The 20,108-nt window shown below is 38.5% G+C and overlaps 2 protein-coding genes across 3 annotated transcripts; one reads left to right on the forward strand and one right to left on the reverse strand.

Annotated features, from left to right (window-relative positions):
* Window positions 1-745: 745 nt before the first annotated feature.
* Window positions 746-6,553, forward strand: LOC146747840 (uncharacterized). 2 transcript variants are annotated; one of them, XM_085496579.1, is made up of 11 exons: window positions 746-805; window positions 942-1,006; window positions 1,295-1,433; window positions 1,650-1,778; window positions 2,160-2,297; window positions 2,968-3,129; window positions 3,549-3,828; window positions 4,151-4,209; window positions 4,352-4,416; window positions 5,018-5,108; window positions 6,045-6,553. In XM_085496579.1, exons 1-11 carry the CDS (start codon window positions 751-753, stop codon window positions 6,215-6,217), a joined length of 1,356 nt encoding a protein of 451 aa, XP_085352705.1. In that variant the 5' UTR covers window positions 746-750; the 3' UTR covers window positions 6,218-6,553. The 2 variants fall into 2 exon arrangements, with proteins under 2 accessions (XP_085352705.1, XP_085352706.1); XM_085496580.1 differs by having other exon boundaries at window positions 3,579-3,828.
* LOC102805846 (uncharacterized) lies at window positions 6,412-15,174 on the reverse strand. Its single transcript, XM_078010132.2, has 8 exons — window positions 14,983-15,174; window positions 14,526-14,672; window positions 13,186-13,311; window positions 9,192-9,305; window positions 8,590-8,715; window positions 8,104-8,256; window positions 7,654-7,803; window positions 6,412-6,862 (listed from the first exon to the last, which is right to left on the reverse strand). Exons 2-8 carry the CDS (start codon window positions 14,647-14,649, stop codon window positions 6,573-6,575), a joined length of 1,083 nt encoding a protein of 360 aa, XP_077866258.1. The 5' UTR covers window positions 14,650-14,672; window positions 14,983-15,174; the 3' UTR covers window positions 6,412-6,572.
* Window positions 15,175-20,108: the final 4,934 nt, after the last annotated feature.

Consider the following 20,108-nt stretch of genomic DNA (forward strand, 5'->3'; position numbering starts at 1 on the left):
TTTCTGACATTACAAACAATTTAAACATCAACGTATCTAACGTTATTATTCTCACGACGAGACTCTTTTTCCTGTTATTCTGTAGCTTTGATTTGCTGCTTTGTTTTTGTTTTACAATCACATAGCTAAGTGCATACTACGCAGGTTACTACTGTGTTGATAAATCACAATTGAAATAGACCGCTAATTTGCATAGTGTACGTACGTTTGGACGTCCCATACTCGGTATTAAATCTAGGCACAGTCCATCTATAGAGCGACTGAAATGTAGGTCACCCAATACAAATGGGGTAGTCTATAAACAAACATACTGGATCAGCTTTAATTTTAGCCCTTAGAGTGTAGCCTGACCACAATTATGTCGAATATCTGACAGGTTTCACCTGTGACGCAACGGAACACTCGAGCATTGTAGCCGTTGTATTTGTCATAGTAACCGGAATGCGGTGGGAAAACAGGCTTATTGTGTGTCAAAAGAACTAAATTGTTGTGTAAATGAACTGTGGTCACCCTCCTTATTATTGGTGTACCAGAACGTACCGGCAATACAGAACCTATTTTAGATTGACTTGCGTGATAATATTAGCATTCATGGGCCAGAGTGCCGGCGACAACATACGTAACATTTGAGTTAGTGATCAAAAGTTTGTTTACCCGCATTAATTCCGGAACTACTTTTGCAACTAACAACAAAAACGACCTCGTGATCAGTGTCGAATATAACTAAGTATTGCTGGTAAATCATTGGTGATGGAATTGTGGAGTTTTACTGTATTCTTCTTACTGGCTGTCAATTTTAACGCAGGTGAGACGAATGATAATGCAAAATACAATCTTTCACATTTTCTAGTATTGACATATTGATAGACGAGAGCGTAACTAACTGATGTGACATTAAATCGCCATCACGTGTTTTACAAATGTAATAATTTTATTTTCAGTTTATGGGGATAATTTAAAATCGTGTCAGGCATATAAGGAAGCCGGGTACAACGCAAATGATCAGGTGAGTTAGTGAATGTAATTGAACTGAAGAAATGTCACTGTTGGCCCGGAAAAAAAGTCTCCGAGCAATGATATGACTGATTTTAACTGCTAAGTTGCAGAATATACACTCGATATTTCAATATTCATAATTTACAATTAATGTCGATCACCAAAAGGATGTATTAACAGAATAGGGTAATGGCAGCCATCGTACTCACATTCAGCCGTACACATGGCATGTATCGTGACATGAACTCGTTATATTATGTTGAAGTCGCAAAATAAAAAGAGAAATATATCATTTCAGTATGTTATCGATGCGGATGGAGAGAGTGGTATATTATCGCCGTTCACCGTGTCATGCGATATGTCAGACTCCGCCGCTGTCACAACTATACACCACGATTATGAAGTACGTACCTTGGTCCAAGGATACGATGAATCTGGTAAGATTCACTATTAATTAATAATAGTTTTGTTCATAAGAAGAAAATACGTAATGCTGATACGCCCTCAGCGTTCATGCAACGATTCGGACAATGTATTATTGTGTATGTGAATGTGAATGTAGTTAAAATAAAATAACATGTACTGGCAATCTCAATTATTATTATTCTGACAGTTAATATCATAACATCTGTGTCTGTCTGGTTTCATGACAGGTTCTTATTCATTGGCAATTACCTACGGAAGTGTATCTACTGATCAAATACTGGCAGTTATTGCGGATGCTGGAGACTGTAAACAATGGATTCAATATGATTGTTTCCACAGTGCCTTGAATTTAGAAAGTATGCAAATAGTTGTGTTATAATGATAGTAGATACACAGTTTTGTTGCCTGACCACGTCGACTTTAGTTATTGCGCCCTCATCGATAGCTCCCGTCATCAGTGATATAAGCAGCCGTTGGGGGCGAGTCACTAATCTGGAGAACTTCACATCGTGAGATTTTCAAGAAAGATATTCGCAATTACAGTATCTCACAAAGTACCTTACGAGTCGTCGCACCGCGTCGTGTTCAATAAGAGTCCCATGCCACATATACAACGCGTGTAAACTACATTGCTTGTTTACACAAAATTGGAACGCAAGTTTTGATGTTTTATTTGACATAAAATGTCATCATCATTAAATGTCGTGTCATAACTCAATTACAAATTTGTTTCTCAGGTAGCGTTCCAAATGCATGGTGGGAGGACTATAGTTCAGCAAGACATTACTACTGGGGTAATTCGGACAACACGCCAGGCTACTGTGAATGCGGCTTAGCGGATACGTGTACAGACGTATCGGAATCCGTCAGTCCTGGTAAGCTGAACTTGACCTTGTCTCATGATTGTTATCTACCCATACGTCACAGACAAATATATAACCGTTGCGGTTCTGGTCATCACTCTTGAATTAAAATTGTCGCGTTTATTGTGAACAAATTCAGCAAAAACGGAGGAAGATATTCAATTTTCATTATCATTAAAAAAACGCACTATTTAATGCTAATTTCAGTAATCTCGGTATAGTAATTATTGTCTCAGTAAATATTACTGTGATTTGTGATAACACATCTTGGATTAATAGTGATTAATAGTCCAGTTTGAGAGAACGAAACGAATGGAAAAGTACTTGGCTTGATTGAAGAAGATGAATTGTTTTGTCCTTGAAATCGGAAATTTTGTGAACTTATAATTTTTTAGGGGAATGACATTGAAATATGGGATTATCATTCATCCAAACATACTAGAAACGCGATACTCTGTACTCTATGACTTTCACACGATTTAGTTAAATGGGGGGTGTTCTATTAGCAATTCTGGGAAACATATATTGAAAACCAGAAACGAGTGATGCTTGATTGCATATTTTATAAATTGCATCTACGCTCAAGCTATCTACGAATACCTAAAAAAGTACTAGAGCGAGAACAAAATAAATGACGAATCCATTGTTTATTGGAATGTTTATTTTTCCGTATAAATATCAGGACTGAAATGTAATTGTGATCATAATGATGCACAATGGAGAAGCGACCAAGGCTATTTAACGAATAAAAATGTACTTCCGGTGACTAAGTTGAGGTTCGGTGATACTGGTGATGATTCTGAAGAAGGTTATCATACACTTGGACCACTCATGTGCACTGGAAGTGAGTATACATCCACCGTGGTAAATTTATGTTGATTTCTTTCTTGCATCCGATGAACCACGCACCACGCCACACGTTCTTTCGAACCAGAATACTAGTATATTAAAACACATATAATTTGTGCATATTGAACATCGATGTGCACACATTACTGAGGGGTTTCTGTTCAGAAGTCTATGATATCTTTTATTTAATTTTCTACCATTTAAATATATTCCACGAGCTCCTTAGCTTAACGAGATCGCGTGAGATCCGCCCTCCGTGGTTTTCCGAATCCAACACATGATGTCTCTGATGTCTGATTGATCGAGAGTTCCAATGTTGTTTTCTCGTAGAGGGCGCTACTCACGCCTACATGAGCTCCTAAATATTTTCGACAAATTAGATCGACTTTGCTCCTGTTTTCAATACATTTGAAGGTATCCCTACCACATCTCCTCCGTTAACAGCTGCTTCTGTAGACTGGGTCAACACATCCACTGGAATTGCAACTGTATCGGTTGTCAGTATTCTCGTCGTCGCCATCTTGATTGGTTTGATTTGCATATGCTTCCGTCACACCGTCATTGGTTGCTGTAAAGAATGTGGTACTGGTTGTCGAAACTGCTGCTGGGCGTTCGGATCGGGTTGCCGTGGTTGTTGTGACCAGTGTGGGTTGAACTGCCGAGGATGTCTGGACAACTGTTGTACAGCAGCGCCGTAAGTATTACAGCGTCAAAGATGTGTTTACGTCATGTGCTCTGTACTGGTCAACCTGGTCGTAAGAAAGACGTACGCATCTATATTAATCATATTTAAGAGATATTCAGGACAACCGTGATAATATGATATGAAACAATCTTGGTAACCTGTTCAGATGCTATTCTTGTGTCACTATGCTTTGTTTCCGATCTACCTGACATTTTCCGCGCATGAATTTCCATCAAATTATTATTATATGATTACTATAAGGCTCATCAGAGTACGCTGCAAACTTATCATATTCAAATATAGTCACACACGCTGGTTGCTCGTGTTTCAGGCCACCTCCACGTAAACCGATAGAGAAGCGATGGGATAAACCAAGACAGAAAAACAATGGTAAGTCACATATGGATAATCTGGCTACTACCTATCCATGGCGTGTCGTGGCTCCTTGGTCCGTACAACCATCCTATTATCAGGTTGTGAACAACGTCACTCCTTGATTCATACATGGTATATCAATTTATTATCTTGACAGAAATAATAATGGCTCCAACCAAAGAACTACAAACTCACGATCAGAGTGCTGAGCGCGGAAGAGTGGTGAGTATTTTGGTTATGTATATGCATACATCAGGGGTGGTGTGTCATATTTTATATTGATAAACGATATAATCCTCGATGAGTTATTTCAGTTGATGGAAAGGTATGTCATTTGGCGTGTGGTATATTCGAAATAAATGACCTACGCAAGAATCTACCAATGGATATTACCCAACGCCTCCTCCTATAATGTCAATGACAAATAAAAAAAATGATACAACAATAAATAAACTGTATTTGCTGCTGTAGACAACGTGGTTGTTAGAGCCGAGACTGAAGACATGACATGACGAGAATACTTACTCATCACATCCCCCTAGTGAATTGATCAATGACATCATGGGCTGGAGACCCTGGGTACCCTGAATTCACTTACATAACGAATAGATAGTTTTGATATACTATTATGCGAGATTTTCCACTCTAGGAAATTGCGAATGCATTTAGTTAATAGGCTATCAAAAGAGATTTGCCTCTTACTAGATAAAACTCATTCTGTACTAACAGGAAAGCCACCGTGACGTATAGTCGGTCTTTCGGTCGACGAGCATAAATATTTCTGTTATAGTGTAATACTGTGTTAAATGATAATATCTTATAGGCGCTTGTCCCATCATCAAAAAATTATTCTGAAAGAAAGCCGCCTGTCAATAGAGTAAACCCTTCTGCACTAGTTGAAGGCCATGATGTTGGTGAGTACAACATGTGCTATCAGGATTTTATTTATTGATATCGATTTGCCTTCACAAACGTGCAATGTCAAAGTAAATTGCAAATGAAAGTCAAATAATTTAATCACAACATGTTTGCATATTCCTCAATCGAAACTATCACCAACTGACCATGACGAAACCCCTAATGAGACTCTACTGGTTTGGTCTTCAAGTTGTTTTGCCGGGTTTTAGATCGCTGGTCCGTCCGTCTGTAGGTGGTGGCTGGACTTCGAGGACAAAATCGACCAACCAGGCATTTGCGACTAAGATTTGACAGTGCAAGTTTGTGGTCATAATGTCTATAAGTGCAGCCTTAGCTCTTCTAAAATCCTAATTACCGAAAATAACTAATTTACATACTTTAAAGCATCAGAAATTCCTGAAATACCGGCACAAAAACTAACTACCGACTCAAGAAGAAGGCAATCCGCAGCTAGGGTGCTCTACTTCGGTGGACTTCATTTATCGGGATTCATCAGCGGGGAAATGCTTGTCATTTGTAGTTAGTTTAAGCACTTCTAAATGACATTTTCTATTACATATACATTGTATTATTAAAGTGCACTGCTATCGTAATGCACTGCTTCAGCCCGGAAATAAAATCAGTTAGCATAGTACAATACGAGTAATGGGGGGGGGCTTTTCTGAAAGTAAAAGTAAATTGGATGTGAAGTTTGCTGCATGTGGCAAACGATGTATACGTATTTATAACCACGCATCTCCCGAAAGTGTATTTTACATAGTCGATTTATGTTAACATGTACTCTGATTACAATAGAACGGGGGGGAGGCATTAATGTGCCCTTTTAGAGTCTCAGGTGGGGGTGCGTATACTTCCGGCATTATTAAGAAAGCGACCTAAGCTTCTACTGTCTTCACATTTTATTCAGATTTGATACCATCATTTCATTTCAGAGGCTAACCGTGACTTCGTCATCGAGCCCCGCACCGGTAAGAGGAAATGGGCTCAGACGGTAGATACAATCGGTGTACTAAACAATTGGAGGAGAGGATCGAGACCTCACAACGCTGTATATAACACCAATACCAACGAGCTCCCGGCAACACCTGTCGTTAACAACGCGTAGACATTTAGCGTGACGTTGATCAGAACAGCGTAGTACGAAAATATTATTTTGCTTTTGAAAATATTCTCCAATAGTAATGTATACATAGCTAATGATATAAAACGCACCGGGATATGAGATTTTATCATAGTGTTGACAAGGAATTTTGAAATTAATAGGGTCAATTTTGTAAAGAAATATGAACGTTATATCGGTTATATCGGTGTGAAGATCTATATTTATTACAGTAACCATAAAACTATGATTCTCTCGAATATATCGTATCATTATCTCAGTAAATATATAAATATAATTCTCAAAAACACATTCGAATAAAGAGTATACATGTTTCCACTATGCCTGTTTATATTTGACTTTACGTTTCTTCCAAACTACTACAGTTCAACTGTTGGAGTCCCGTCATATTTGATTTAGATGTCATATTGTGGTCAACTATCGGGGTATACGGCGGTGGCATCTCTCCGTTAGTCACTAAAACTCCCATGTCCGATTGAGGAGGATTCACGGTAAGCAACCCGGTCGTACTCGCATATGAATACGATGAAGGGATGGGTGATAACTGTAAAACTGGACTTGGAGAATGAAGTGGAGAAACGTCTGGGACCTGCACGAAATTAACGCCTGAATGAGAGGAACTTCCAATGTCTGTAATATAATATTATATATGACATTATAAGCGATTTAGAACAAATGTTCAACATATTATAATATGACTGTATATTAAAAGTTCAATAAAATACGTAATATATATATATTGAACCTTGTCGAACCTTGGTTCAACTATCAATCCCATTATTAATGTATACTTGCTATTTACCTTTTCGAATTTTCTAAAGCCGAAAAGATGATATTTAGGAAAATCGGCACAATAGATGTACAATTATTGAGAACACAGATGTGTACACACTGTTGGAGAATACGAAGTTTCCGTGTGCTTGAATTTAAGCTACTTTGATCAGATCAAATGATTGCCACTACGAATAACGCTCTAAACAATTAACCGCACTCATTCCATACTGCCCAAGGTGCCCAAGTCAAGTGATAAAACACTATATTGATGGCGAGAGTATATGTACAATAAATGCTAATTATATGTATAATGGTCCCGGATGTTCGACTCAGCTGGGGCATTAGCGTTCAGCGATGTGCGCTTTAAATTCACCGGGTTTATTGGAGCGTGTTTAGTAGTGGTGGCAAGTTGTATGATTGAAATATGTCTTATGTGTTATAATATTGAAATAAATATAACTATCCGTCAAAAAAAAACGTTTAACTGTATTTCCCGATAGTCACGGTGATAGTACAGCGAACCCCAGTGAACCCCCGCTTAATTAAAAATAGGCAGATATCGATCCTTGATATTCTCCGTTGCATAGTGAGACATTTATTATGAAGTGAGAGTTGCCCAAAAATCAAGTTAGTGGCGACTTGCTTACATTGTCGGTTGTTTAAAACGGTGTTATGAGATTGACGATTTCTTCTCAGTCTTTGTATCTTCCATTTTCGGAAATATCTTACCCCTACACTCAACCCAATTGTTGTGAACACAATCACTACAATAGCGGCGATGTTTCCAGCGGATAAACCTAAAACATTAATCGTATATTAAAAGGTTTATTGTAAAATACCATTCAATAGATTGTGAACTGTAGCGAAACTGCAACATAAATTCCACAACAAAATGTGTTCTTTTTCGGATTGAATGAATTGGCGTAGTTGTTGATAGTGTTGAATTACATTTCCAACGCAACTCTATTTCTTACTCGAAGACCACTGAAACTAAAGATATACCCCTGAAATATCATTCAAAACTAGAATTTTTGTCGTCAATTTACTGCCATTCGAATGACGTCATACGGTAAATATCAAAGGTATCTTCGACTCACGTTGCGGATGCCGCGCGCTTTCATCGAAATATGTGACCTCTGGTTCTTCGCATCTGTTTCCATAGTAACCCTTTTTACAAAGGCAGTAAGACGGGACGATAAACTCGTCTATGCATGTGCCTCCATTCAAACATAATTGGGTCGAGCAGCTTCCTGAAATGAATCATGTTGTTAATACGCTATTACTTCGCATGATGAGCTGAGTGAAACTGTATCTTTTTCAGCCATTTTTGCCTCTCGAAATTGCAGATTAATGCGCACTTTATACCACACCTGTCACCATGCTCTCATTATTTCAAAAAACACAGAACTTATCATTGCCAGTGTGTCGTTTATAACAAAAAATAAGAAGACGAATTGGAATGATCCACAATCATAATAATACTTGTTATGGCGTCATTGAACCCCAATATGCAACGGACAACTTCGATCGAATACTTTACAATTATTTATAAAGACAATTTGAGTGAATACAACGCGACAAACCTGTGGACACGTGGTGACAAAGGTCACCATAGTGACGGGGCGAACAAACACAGGTTTCTTTAGTAATGTTATTGGTCTTTGTGGTCTGGCAGGTACCTCCATTTAGACAGTGTTTAGAACAGGTTTCTGAGGACGATAGTAGCAGTGTTAATTGGACAAGTTTAAATATCATGATTCGTGATGTTTTATAATAGTTTGTCATTCAATGAGAAAAACAATGAGTAATGAGTATTGAACCGTTGAGTGCATTCGACTGGAAGTCATGAGATTGGAACGGGTTGTCGGAAGTGGTTGGTTTGGTGAAAGTGAGACAGATGTCTCCTCGTTTTAGTATATTATACAACTGATTATAGCGCTGTTATTCATTCTGAAGACAAAGTACACTATACTAGCCGATACTATAATGCTCTATTTTATTCTATAATATTCTTTTGTGATCATCAATTAGCAAATGTATTTTTAGGGATAATTAAAGGAAATGTCCAATAGTATAATACACATCTGAAACGCTAAGAAGAAACACCATGGACTTTGTATTCTGAGGCTAGTTATGTCTTCTTCGAAAAATGATGATGGCAGATGAAACACATGAACGTACGTACCTGTTCTAACAAACTGACACGTGTTTCCGTAATAACTATTCGGACAAACACACATTGATAAACCATTGTGTAATATACACGTACCGTCATTGTGGCATTTACCTGTACAGTCAGCTAGAAAAAAAATACAAGAAGCAATTACAGGATGCTCGACTATAAATGTCAAGGTTATAATAATTATTTTCGAATTGCTGGATACATTGTCTTTGTATATGAAATTGTTAAAAGTGTACCCAAAGGAGCAGAGTAGCTTGTCACCACGCGTGTTTGTGTGTGAGTTTAACGACAGATGGCTGTTCTGGGCAGTGTCACGCATGCGTGGTTCACTTTTAATATTACAATCACATTTTCATCACAAACTAAGGAAATATACAACCATCTCCTCATCTCACACACTAAAGCAATCTGCAACCACCTCCCCATCACATACTAAAGAAACATACAATCACCTCCCCATCACATACTAAGGAAACATACAACCACCTCCCCATCACATACTAAGGAAACATACAACCACCTCCCCATCACATACTAAGGAAACATACAACCACCTCCCCATCACATACTAAGGAAACATACAACCACCTCCCCATCACATACTAAGGAAACATACAAATACCTCCCCATCACATACTAAGGAAACATACAACCACCTCCCCATCACATACTAAGGAAACATACAACCACCTCCCCATCACATACTAAGGAAACATACAATCACCTCCCCATCACATACTTAGGAAACATACAACCACCTCCCCATCACATACTAAGGAAACATACAACCACCTCCCCATCACATACTAAGGAAACATACAACCACCTCCCCATCACATACTAAGGAAACATACAACCACCTCCCCATCACATACTAAGGAAACATACAAATACCTCCCCATCACATACTAAGGAAACATACAACCACCTCCCCATCACATACTAAGGAAACATACAACCACCTCCCCATCACATACTAAGGAAACATACAACCACCTCCCCATCACATACTAAGGAAACATACAACCACCTCCCCATCACATACTAAGGAAACATACAACCACCTCCCCATCACATACTACGGAAACATACAACCACCTCCCCATCACATACTAAGGAAACATACAACCACCTCCCCATCACATACTAAGGAAACATACAACCACCTCCCCATCACATACTAAGGAAACATACAACCACCTCCCCATCACATACTAAGGAAACATACAACCACCTCCCCATCACATACTAAGGAAACATACAACCACCTCCCCATCACATACTAAGGAAACATACAACCACCTCCCCATCACATACTAAGGAAACATACAACCACCTCCCCATCACATACTAAAGAAACATACAACCACCTCCCCATCACATACTAAGGAAACATACAACCACTTCCCCATCACATACTAAGGAAACATACAACCACTTCCCCATCACATACTAAGGAAACATACAACCACCTCCCCATCACATACTAAGGAAACATACAACCACCTCCCCATCACATACTAAAGAAACATACAACCACCTCCCCATCACATACTAAGGAAACATACAACCACCTCCCCATCACATACTAAGGAAACATACAACCACCTCCCCATCACATACTAAAGAAACATACAACCACCTCCCCATCACATACTAAGGAAACATACAACCACTTCCCCATCACATACTAAGGAAACATACAACCACCTCCCCATCACATACTAAGGAAAGATGCAACCACCTCCCCATCACATACTAAGGAAACATACAACCACCTCCCCATCACATACTAAAGAAACATACAACCACCTCCCCATCACTTACTAAAGAAACATACAACCACCTCCCCATCACATACTAAGGAAACATACAACCACCTCCCCATCACATACTAAGGAAACATACAACCACCTCCCCATCACATACTAAAGAAACATACAACCACCTCCCCATCACATACTAAGGAAACATACAACCACCTCCCCATCACATACTAAAGAAACATACAACCACCTCCCCATCACATACTAAAGAAACATACAACCACCTCCCCATCACATACTAAGGAAACATACAACCACCTCCCCATCACATACTAAGGAAACATACAACCACCTTCCCATCACATACTAAAGAAACATACAACCACTTCCCCATCACATACTAAGGAAACATACAACCACCTCCCCATCACATACTAAGGAAACATACAACCACCTCCCCATCACATACTAAGGAAACATACAACCACCTCCCCATCACATACTAAAGAAACATACAACCACCTCCCCATCACATACTAAGGAAACATACAACCACCTCCCCATCACATACTAAGAAAACATACAACCACCTCCCCATCACATACTAAAGAAACATACAACCACCTCCCCATCACATACTAAGGAAACATACAACCACCTCCCCATCACATACTAAGGAAACATACAACCACCTCCCCATCACATACTAAAGAAATATACAACCACCTCCCCATCACATACTAAGGAAACATACAACCACCTCCCCATCACATACTAAGGAAACATACAACCACCTCCCCATCACATACTAAGGAAACATACAACCACCTCCCCATCACATACTAAGGAAACATACAACCACCTCCCCATCACATACTAAAGAAACATACAACCACCTCCCCATCTCATACTAAGGAAACATACAACCACCTCCCCATCACATACTAAGGAAACATACAACCACCTCCCCATCACATACTAAAGAAACATACAACCACCTCCCCATCACATACTAAAGAAACGTACAACCACCTCCCCATCACATACTAAGTAAACATACAACCACCTTCCCATCACATACTAAGGAAACATACAACCACCTCCCCATCACATACTAAAGAAACATACAACCACCTCCCCATCACATACTAAGGAAACATACAACCACCTCCCCATCACATACTAAGGAAACATACAACCACCTCCCCATCACATACTAAAGAAACATACAACCACCTCCCCATCACATACTAAGAACACATACAACCACCTCCCCATCACATACTAAGTAAACATACAACCACCTCCCCATCACATACTAAGGAAACATACAACCACCTCCCCATCACATACTAAGGAAACATACAACAACCTCCCCATTACATACTAAGGAAACATACAACCACCTCCCCATCACATATTAAGGAAACATACAACCACCTCCCCATCACATACTAAGGAAACATACAACCACCTCCCCATCACATACTAAAGAAACATACAACCACTTCCCCATCACATACTAAGGAAACATACAACCACTTCCCCACCACATACTAAGGAAACATACAACCACCTCCCCATCACATACTAAGGAAACATACAACCACCTCCCCATCACATACTAAAGAAACATACAACCACCTCCCCATCACATACTAAGGAAACATACAACCACCTCCCCATCACATACTAAGGAAACATACAACCACCTCCCCATCACATACTAAGGAAACATACAACCACCTCCCCAGGTCCAGTTTCGATGTTAATGACCCGTTGTTAGCCGTCTGTTGTCTCCCCGTTTGCTCGTATGTTTTGCATATATCTTGTTTTGATCCCCCTCCCCCCATGGTAACCCCTACATAATAATTTTTGACGTGGTTTATGTACAGAAACAATCACGTGGATATGATTTTTAACTAGTTTGGGCCATGGCTGTAGTCAATGTGCCTCATATTTCGAGTCGTCGGTACATTGATATCATATCATAACCAACATACCATAATCACGTAAATCTAGGAAGCCCATAGGTCAATTCAGTCGTTACAATTATAGTGTGTTAATGTCGGCTATTAGTTATGGAAATTAAGACTGTTATTGTGGTCTTGCTGGATACATTTAACAGTAGGATTACTTTGAAACTAATATTCTGTAATTGTCTCCAGTGCTCCCTACACTTCACTGAGTATACCCTTACATCACCATCTGTCGTGTTTTATTCTACTTGCCTTCGAGGTCGGGTTGCAGTCTGTGAGCACACGTTGAGTACACGACCATCGAGTTATTGCACCCACATTGAGTGTCTGTGCTAACACATACGCCTTCTGGGTAACACCATCCCTCACATACAATAGCTGAATAAATAAGACAAATCACCTAGTTAGAAGCAACGTCGAGCTAACGATGATAATAGAACCTCGCCATTTTAATCTAATCTATCACGAATATTTCAGAATGAACATAATAGAACTCACACTAAGTCATAATTCCATATCGATACAGAGTGTCGGGATAGAGTACGTTAACAAAAAAATTGCGGGATTTGGTTCATTATAAACTGACTAGGGAATTCAATTTTCTTCTTTTGGTTAATCGAGACAGGCGATATTGTGCGTGAATTATCAGAGTACACACATTGTCGATATTGTAGCAGACTTTATAAGTGACATCGGGAAAACTATCGTGAACAACTAACGACTGTGTGTACTATATGTTGAGTTTGAAATTAGAATGATTATTGTCATCGTGGTGTCGAACAATGCGAAATAGTTACAGAACTCCTTCGTATGCACACCAAATCAACAATAAATAGGTAATATTATATAATAATCATGAGAGGACAATCTAATATAATCAAATTAGCTGTATTATTACTATATCCGCACATTCAGTAGATTTATGTAGATAGTATACACTTTAGAGTTAAAGTTTTCGATTATTGTTTGCGCATCGAAACATTAGCAACAAGGTATGCCTACGGCCAACTTACTCCAAAAGCAATACAGTCTTTTGAAAGAATGTGATTAGACATTATAATAATGCATATATTAATCATCGTGAAAGGCACTTGCGCAAAAAACAAGATTATTACTTATGCTGGCGTGTGTACACATAAATGTAGTTTTTGCTTGTACGTCGCACGGATCACAGCTGTATTCAGGATGATATGATCCGTAACGTGGATGGTTTCAAACATAGAAACAGATTGAACAACATCATACGTGATACTGCATCATTATAAATTAACTAAATATAAAATAGATTAATTTCACGTGATAAATTTAATTGATTTTGAAAAAAAAACAATTGTCACAAATGAAAATGATCAAATATTGCAGTATTATTTTATTCACGTTCAATTATACCTTGTATAATCATTATCATCGGAGAGATTAAATCTCGGTGTTGTTATGAATAAATTTAACCAGTGTGTGGTTTTTCGCGTCACGATAACACCACACAACATGATCAGCAATATTAATAAATTTTGATTGATGTTCAGAAATCGAAGAATTTCCCGGCTTTTGTATTTTTCCCGGATCAATAAAATGCAAATACATATTCTTACCTGCATGGGCGGTGACAGTTAACTGCGTCACCATGGCAATCAGCCAGTACCACTGAGTGCCGGCTAAATACATGACTGTCACTTTAGTAAAAATGCTGGCGCCGTTGGTTATCAGAGATTCCATTGACTGTGGCCGCAATACTATAACTATAAGCATACAGACACGATGAGTATTAAAATTAGAATCTAGGCCAAAATATAACATATTTTAATGGGCCATGAAGACATTGACAAAATGAGGATCTATGATCCGTGTATGATATGATATTAGAAGCAAATGTCTGCCGTACATAAACGCAATCGTCACAGAGTAAACCAAATAAGCCACGATGCAATTTAAAGTATAATACAGTAATATTCAATGTAGCAATGTTAGCGATGTAGTTTGATGTATTTTGGATTGTGTACGTGAAAATATACGAAATGAATGATGGTTGAAATGCTAGTGCTTACGTACCTCCGTGACCATTTTGAATTGTGAATCAAGAACTCTGGCTGCGTATAATTTAATAAAGACACGTAAATTCGGTCAACAGCACTTCAATTTCATCTCCGTGTTTTGGGTGAAGAAAGCAACATCAATGGAGCGATTATATTAACGCTGCTGCTTATGCACTCCCTTGCCCGCATATCCTGATTGTTATCCTTTTGCTTTTAACGTCATTCACGGAAGTCACGTGCATGTCACGTGGTGTAACGAAATTGGAAATCCGTAATGATTACAATATTCCCGTAGCAACGGTGAGATAATCCGTTAGACTTCAATACTGAAATTCTTCTTTTCGCTCGGTTTCAATGATTTATTTATTAGTCAATCATTTCAGTAAAAAGTCAGTTTCGTTCTACTGTTTTAAATGTCACCTACAAAACAGCCAATATTCGATAATGAACGTCTCTTTCAATGTCAAAAATATATACCCTATTGTTTTGTACGGTTCGAGCTCCCTCGCCCGAGGAGAAATAGCATTTTTGAAGCTTGGGGAACGCTGTTTGTACGAATAATTAATTGCAGAAAATAAATGTAGTGAAATCGAATGGCGTAAGTGGACTGTGTAAGGTCACCTCGTTCGCGAACTGTTTAGTATATTTCTACATTGTGTAGTCTAATGCGTGAATTGATTGTATCTCTTTCCGCATAGCAGTAGGCAAATCTGTCCCTGGGAATAAAAAGTTAATAAATAAGAATAACAAAAATAGCAATAAGCAAGTAGTATGCTGATTAGTTTCAAATTCATTGCATTGTTAACAGGACAATAGATGAGTTCAACCGCGTATCGAGAACACACCAAAGACAGATGTATGTAGTGGTTGCCGTTGGTCCTATTCATTGTACAGCGTGTCATCTACACTATACAAAAATCCAAATCACAAAAAATACAAAATAAATGTCACTGACAGATATGTGTGCAGGGAGGCAGAGGTGCGGCGTGGAACCGATAATTATTAAACGAAAGTTTTAAACATCATGCATATGAGGGCAATGTTTGCACGATTGCCCAAGGATGAATAACTGAAATGATTCTGTCGAATTTCAAGTTGAGGTCACATTAAAAGCGGGCGGAAACAGTGAACATCATAATCAACTGAAACTTAAGTAAAGATTGTCAGTGTGGAAACAACGATAGCAATTTGAACATCTAAAACCGAAATCGAGTTTAACAATAATTCAGTAAGCTACCTAGTTGTTCGAGTCTTTTTTGTATGTAAGTGTGCCACTTGTTTTGCCTTCTTGTTCGGTTCGATCGGTATGACTATAGTTACATATCGTTTCATGTTGTTTGTTATGGGTTATATAAGTAATACGTTAGGTAATGGAATGTTCCTGCCAATTTGTTTGAGACTAATAATTTATAGTAAACGTTCATACTCAAGCGGCAATAACTGTGATATGAACATTTTTTGTTTAAATATAACCGCAGAGAAATGGCCAGATCTCGCCGAAATATTGTTTTGGATACAATTGCATGGACAGAAGTGAGCATATACAAGGTTATATCACATAAAATGTGATATGAAAACTAACAGACAAGTAGAATATTCACTGAGAGGCCGTCAGAAAGAGGATTTCGCTCAGGGTCTCAGGTGTGTTGTCATCTTCTACCGATTACCCTGTGGTTCGCTTGACAAAACTGGATTTCAATAAATGGCGCCCTCTGGAGATCCGGACGTAAATCAAGCGGCGACCTAATTTAATGTACAGCGTCGGTATATAGCGTATAATCTATGCTTACGGTGCCCACATTTTGGCGATGGCCGTTACAAATCAATATTAATGACACAAGAAATGTTTTATTCTAAGTTGAAATAATTTAATGTTTTAATTTCGAGACAAATGTACTTCAAGCAGCCTTTAGTTTTGACCATATAATTTGACATGATATGAAATTCTAAGACGAGAATATTAAAAACAACACGTTATATAGTTAAACAATATAAACCAAAACATATTTTAATAAAATAATCTGCACGAACCCTAAATTTACGCCAGTGATCAATCATAGCGCCTCACTATGGCCGTTGTCAACGTGCATGTGTGAACGATTCTGTTTGACGACGAACTGTGGATCTTGTTGATGATGCTCTATTGGTGCTTCAAAAACAAACAGGGCGATGATAACCAGTAGTAGAATTTAATACGCCGCGTTGTAGTATCTCAAATGATAATATGCTAGTTCCCGGGCCATTTCAAGAACTGTCGCTTCAATTGCGAATTAGAGTGCGGGTAGTATTCACCGCCAAGAACCCACAGTTACGGTAAATAATATTTAAATAATACCTTGTCAAATAACTTTTTAACTTTAATAGCGTTATGAATCATGATTCAAATGGCATGAAATGTTTATTCAACAAGCTGTGTATTGCAGCTTGGTCGCTGTTAATCTGGTTTCTCGTTGGTTTGTTGTATTTGCCACCCGAGAGTGATTACGTTTTGCCGCCCGAGTGTGGTTATGTTTTGCCGCCCGAGTGATTACGACCTGCCGCCCGAGTGTGATTACGTTTTGCCGCCCGAGTGTGGTTACGTTTTGCCACCCGAGAGTGATTACGTTTTGCCGTCCGAGAGTAATTACGTTTTGCCACCGGGATGATTACGTTTTGCCACCGAGAGTGATTACGTTTTGCCGCCCGAGTGTGGTTACGTTTTGCCGCCCGAGTGTGGTTACGTTTTGCCATCCGAGAGTGATTACGTTTTGCCGCCCGAGAGTAATTACGTTTTGCCACCGAGAGTGATTACGTTTTGCTGCCCAAGAGTAATTACGTTTTGCCACCGGGATAATTACGTTTTGCCACCGAGAGTGATTACGTTTTGCCGCCCGAGAGTGATTACGTTTTGCCACTGAGAGTGATTATGTTTTGCCGCCCGAGTGTGGTTACGTTTTGCCGCCCGAGTGTGGTTACGTTTTGCCATCCGAGAGTGATTACGTTTTGCCGCCCGAGAGTAATTACGTTTTGCCACCGAGAGTGATTACGTTTTGCTGCCCAAGAGTAATTACGTTTTGCCACCGGGATAATTACGTTTTGCCACCGAGAGTGATTACGTTTTGCCGCCCGAGAGTGATTACGTTTTGCCACTGAGAGTGATTATGTTTTGCCGCCCGAGAGTGATTACGTTTTGCGACCGAGATTGATTACGTTTTGCTGCCCGAGAGTAATTACGTTTTTGCTGCCCGAGTGTGATTACGTTTTGCTTAAACATGTCAAACTATATGTGAAATCATACCGAGGTGGTTAAAGAGGAAGTTAGCAGGAACTATTATGAAACTTATTAAGATATTTGTAATAAATAAACCCCTTTTTCAAAGTTATCGTCACATAACTATATTTACAAGATAACAAATCTATTCAAGTCAGAGTATTTGGTGATAACTCTATTCATTCATTTAGTTATAATAAATCATAATATGACACATGTGATTTGAAATGCTTCATTTGTCACATTCCTGTGTTACATAATCTTTATCAAATTAATAATTCTATTGTTTTGTTTTCGTCTATTTAAAACCATACACTTGATCTGTGGAAATGTTTTTATTTGACTAATGTTGAATTTTGTATTGATTTCTTAAGTTGATAATAATTACTTGTGGTGAATAAATAATAATAATAATAATAATAATCTTTTGAATAAAGCTGAAATGCAGACAACACATTCCCAACAGTCGATTTCATAAAGTGGGGAGGTATAAGTAAATTAGTTTAAATAATATTGCAGAAGTCGAAGTCAAAATGGTGAAAAAACGCTTTTTACGGAAGCCATAAAAGGATTCCGTTCTATCCGACACATACAAGCACGATAATGAGTGAATGTATCGATGGTTTGTCTCTAATAAACTAGCATCAAATCAACCACTAATGGACAAAACAGTCAGCAGTGATGTTGTATAAATGCATGCATAACTTGGCACCTTTGTATAACATTTTATGATTCTTTTTCACAAAAACAATCCCCTCGGTTTACGAGAGCTGTTGCTAATAATAATTTGATGGTACCTGCATCTCGTTGTAGAAGAGTTTTCCTGTTAAATTAAAATATAAGAAACCGTACGATAGTGTTTTTCACATGTTTGTCATTGGTTGCCCGCACTCATATTGTAGTAACGCTGGATGTGTTCAAAATTTCTCATAAACATGCACTAATGTGTAAAAATTAAAAAAGTAAATAATGTTAGTTCCAATAACAAAATGCCTAAAAACACGACTCACTTTTGAGGAACTTGCAATTTTAATTTTACGCAGAAACATTAGTTCGAATTACCATAAAATGCACGCGACATACGTACACCTACTAGGTCGCGGACGGATCCCGCAGCGAGCAACGTGACACACAAAACAAATCAACATACAATGGGTTTAATACCAACTAAATTGTTGTCACTCTCTGTACATTCAGGAACTTGTTCAAAGAAGCAATCATAGTTGAATTTCCCGAACAACACCTTGCGATAATCGCATGAGTCAATAATATTTCGATATTCCATTTTCAATATTTCTACGTTTTTCGGAATAGCACCCGCTGTCGTCATAAGATTACCGGCGATGGAAGAATGTATAATTAAGACTGGATAGTTCGACATTACTTGAGAGAGAGATCCCGATTTCCATGTTTGTTTGACGTCATCACATGAGCAATCTTGTTGAAAACATAAAACAAACATATCAACTCGCTCCTTTTCTGTTTTTATCAAATAACTTACGATGTTTAGAGTGTTGACGTGTGTGCCTTCTGTTGTTATCAATATGTATTGACTCTTTGGGATATTACGTAAGACTGACTTCATGTCATCGCTATTCTTTTTTAAGTCGTAATTTCCTATTATTAAATCTCCGTTCATGCAGTGTTCATGCTTTAAAAACATTCCGATTCTCTCATTAGATTCGTCAAGACCCTTCTCCCCTTCGTTAATAACATGGTACGTATCGACCCACCTTCCAGCCACTGCTCGCAATTTCGGACCATTCACGCGAAAAGATGATCTATAACGATAACTTTTCGGTCTTGATATGGTAATGACTGTCAACATGACTGGTCTATTTGTTGCCATGCACACATTCAGAGTCCTATTCTCGACGTCATCGAAGCAAGTA

This window comes from Saccoglossus kowalevskii, chromosome 3 (genome assembly GCF_978046115.1).
Source record: "Saccoglossus kowalevskii chromosome 3, keSacKowa6.1, whole genome shotgun sequence".
NCBI classification, from domain to species: domain Eukaryota; kingdom Metazoa; phylum Hemichordata; class Enteropneusta; family Harrimaniidae; genus Saccoglossus; species Saccoglossus kowalevskii.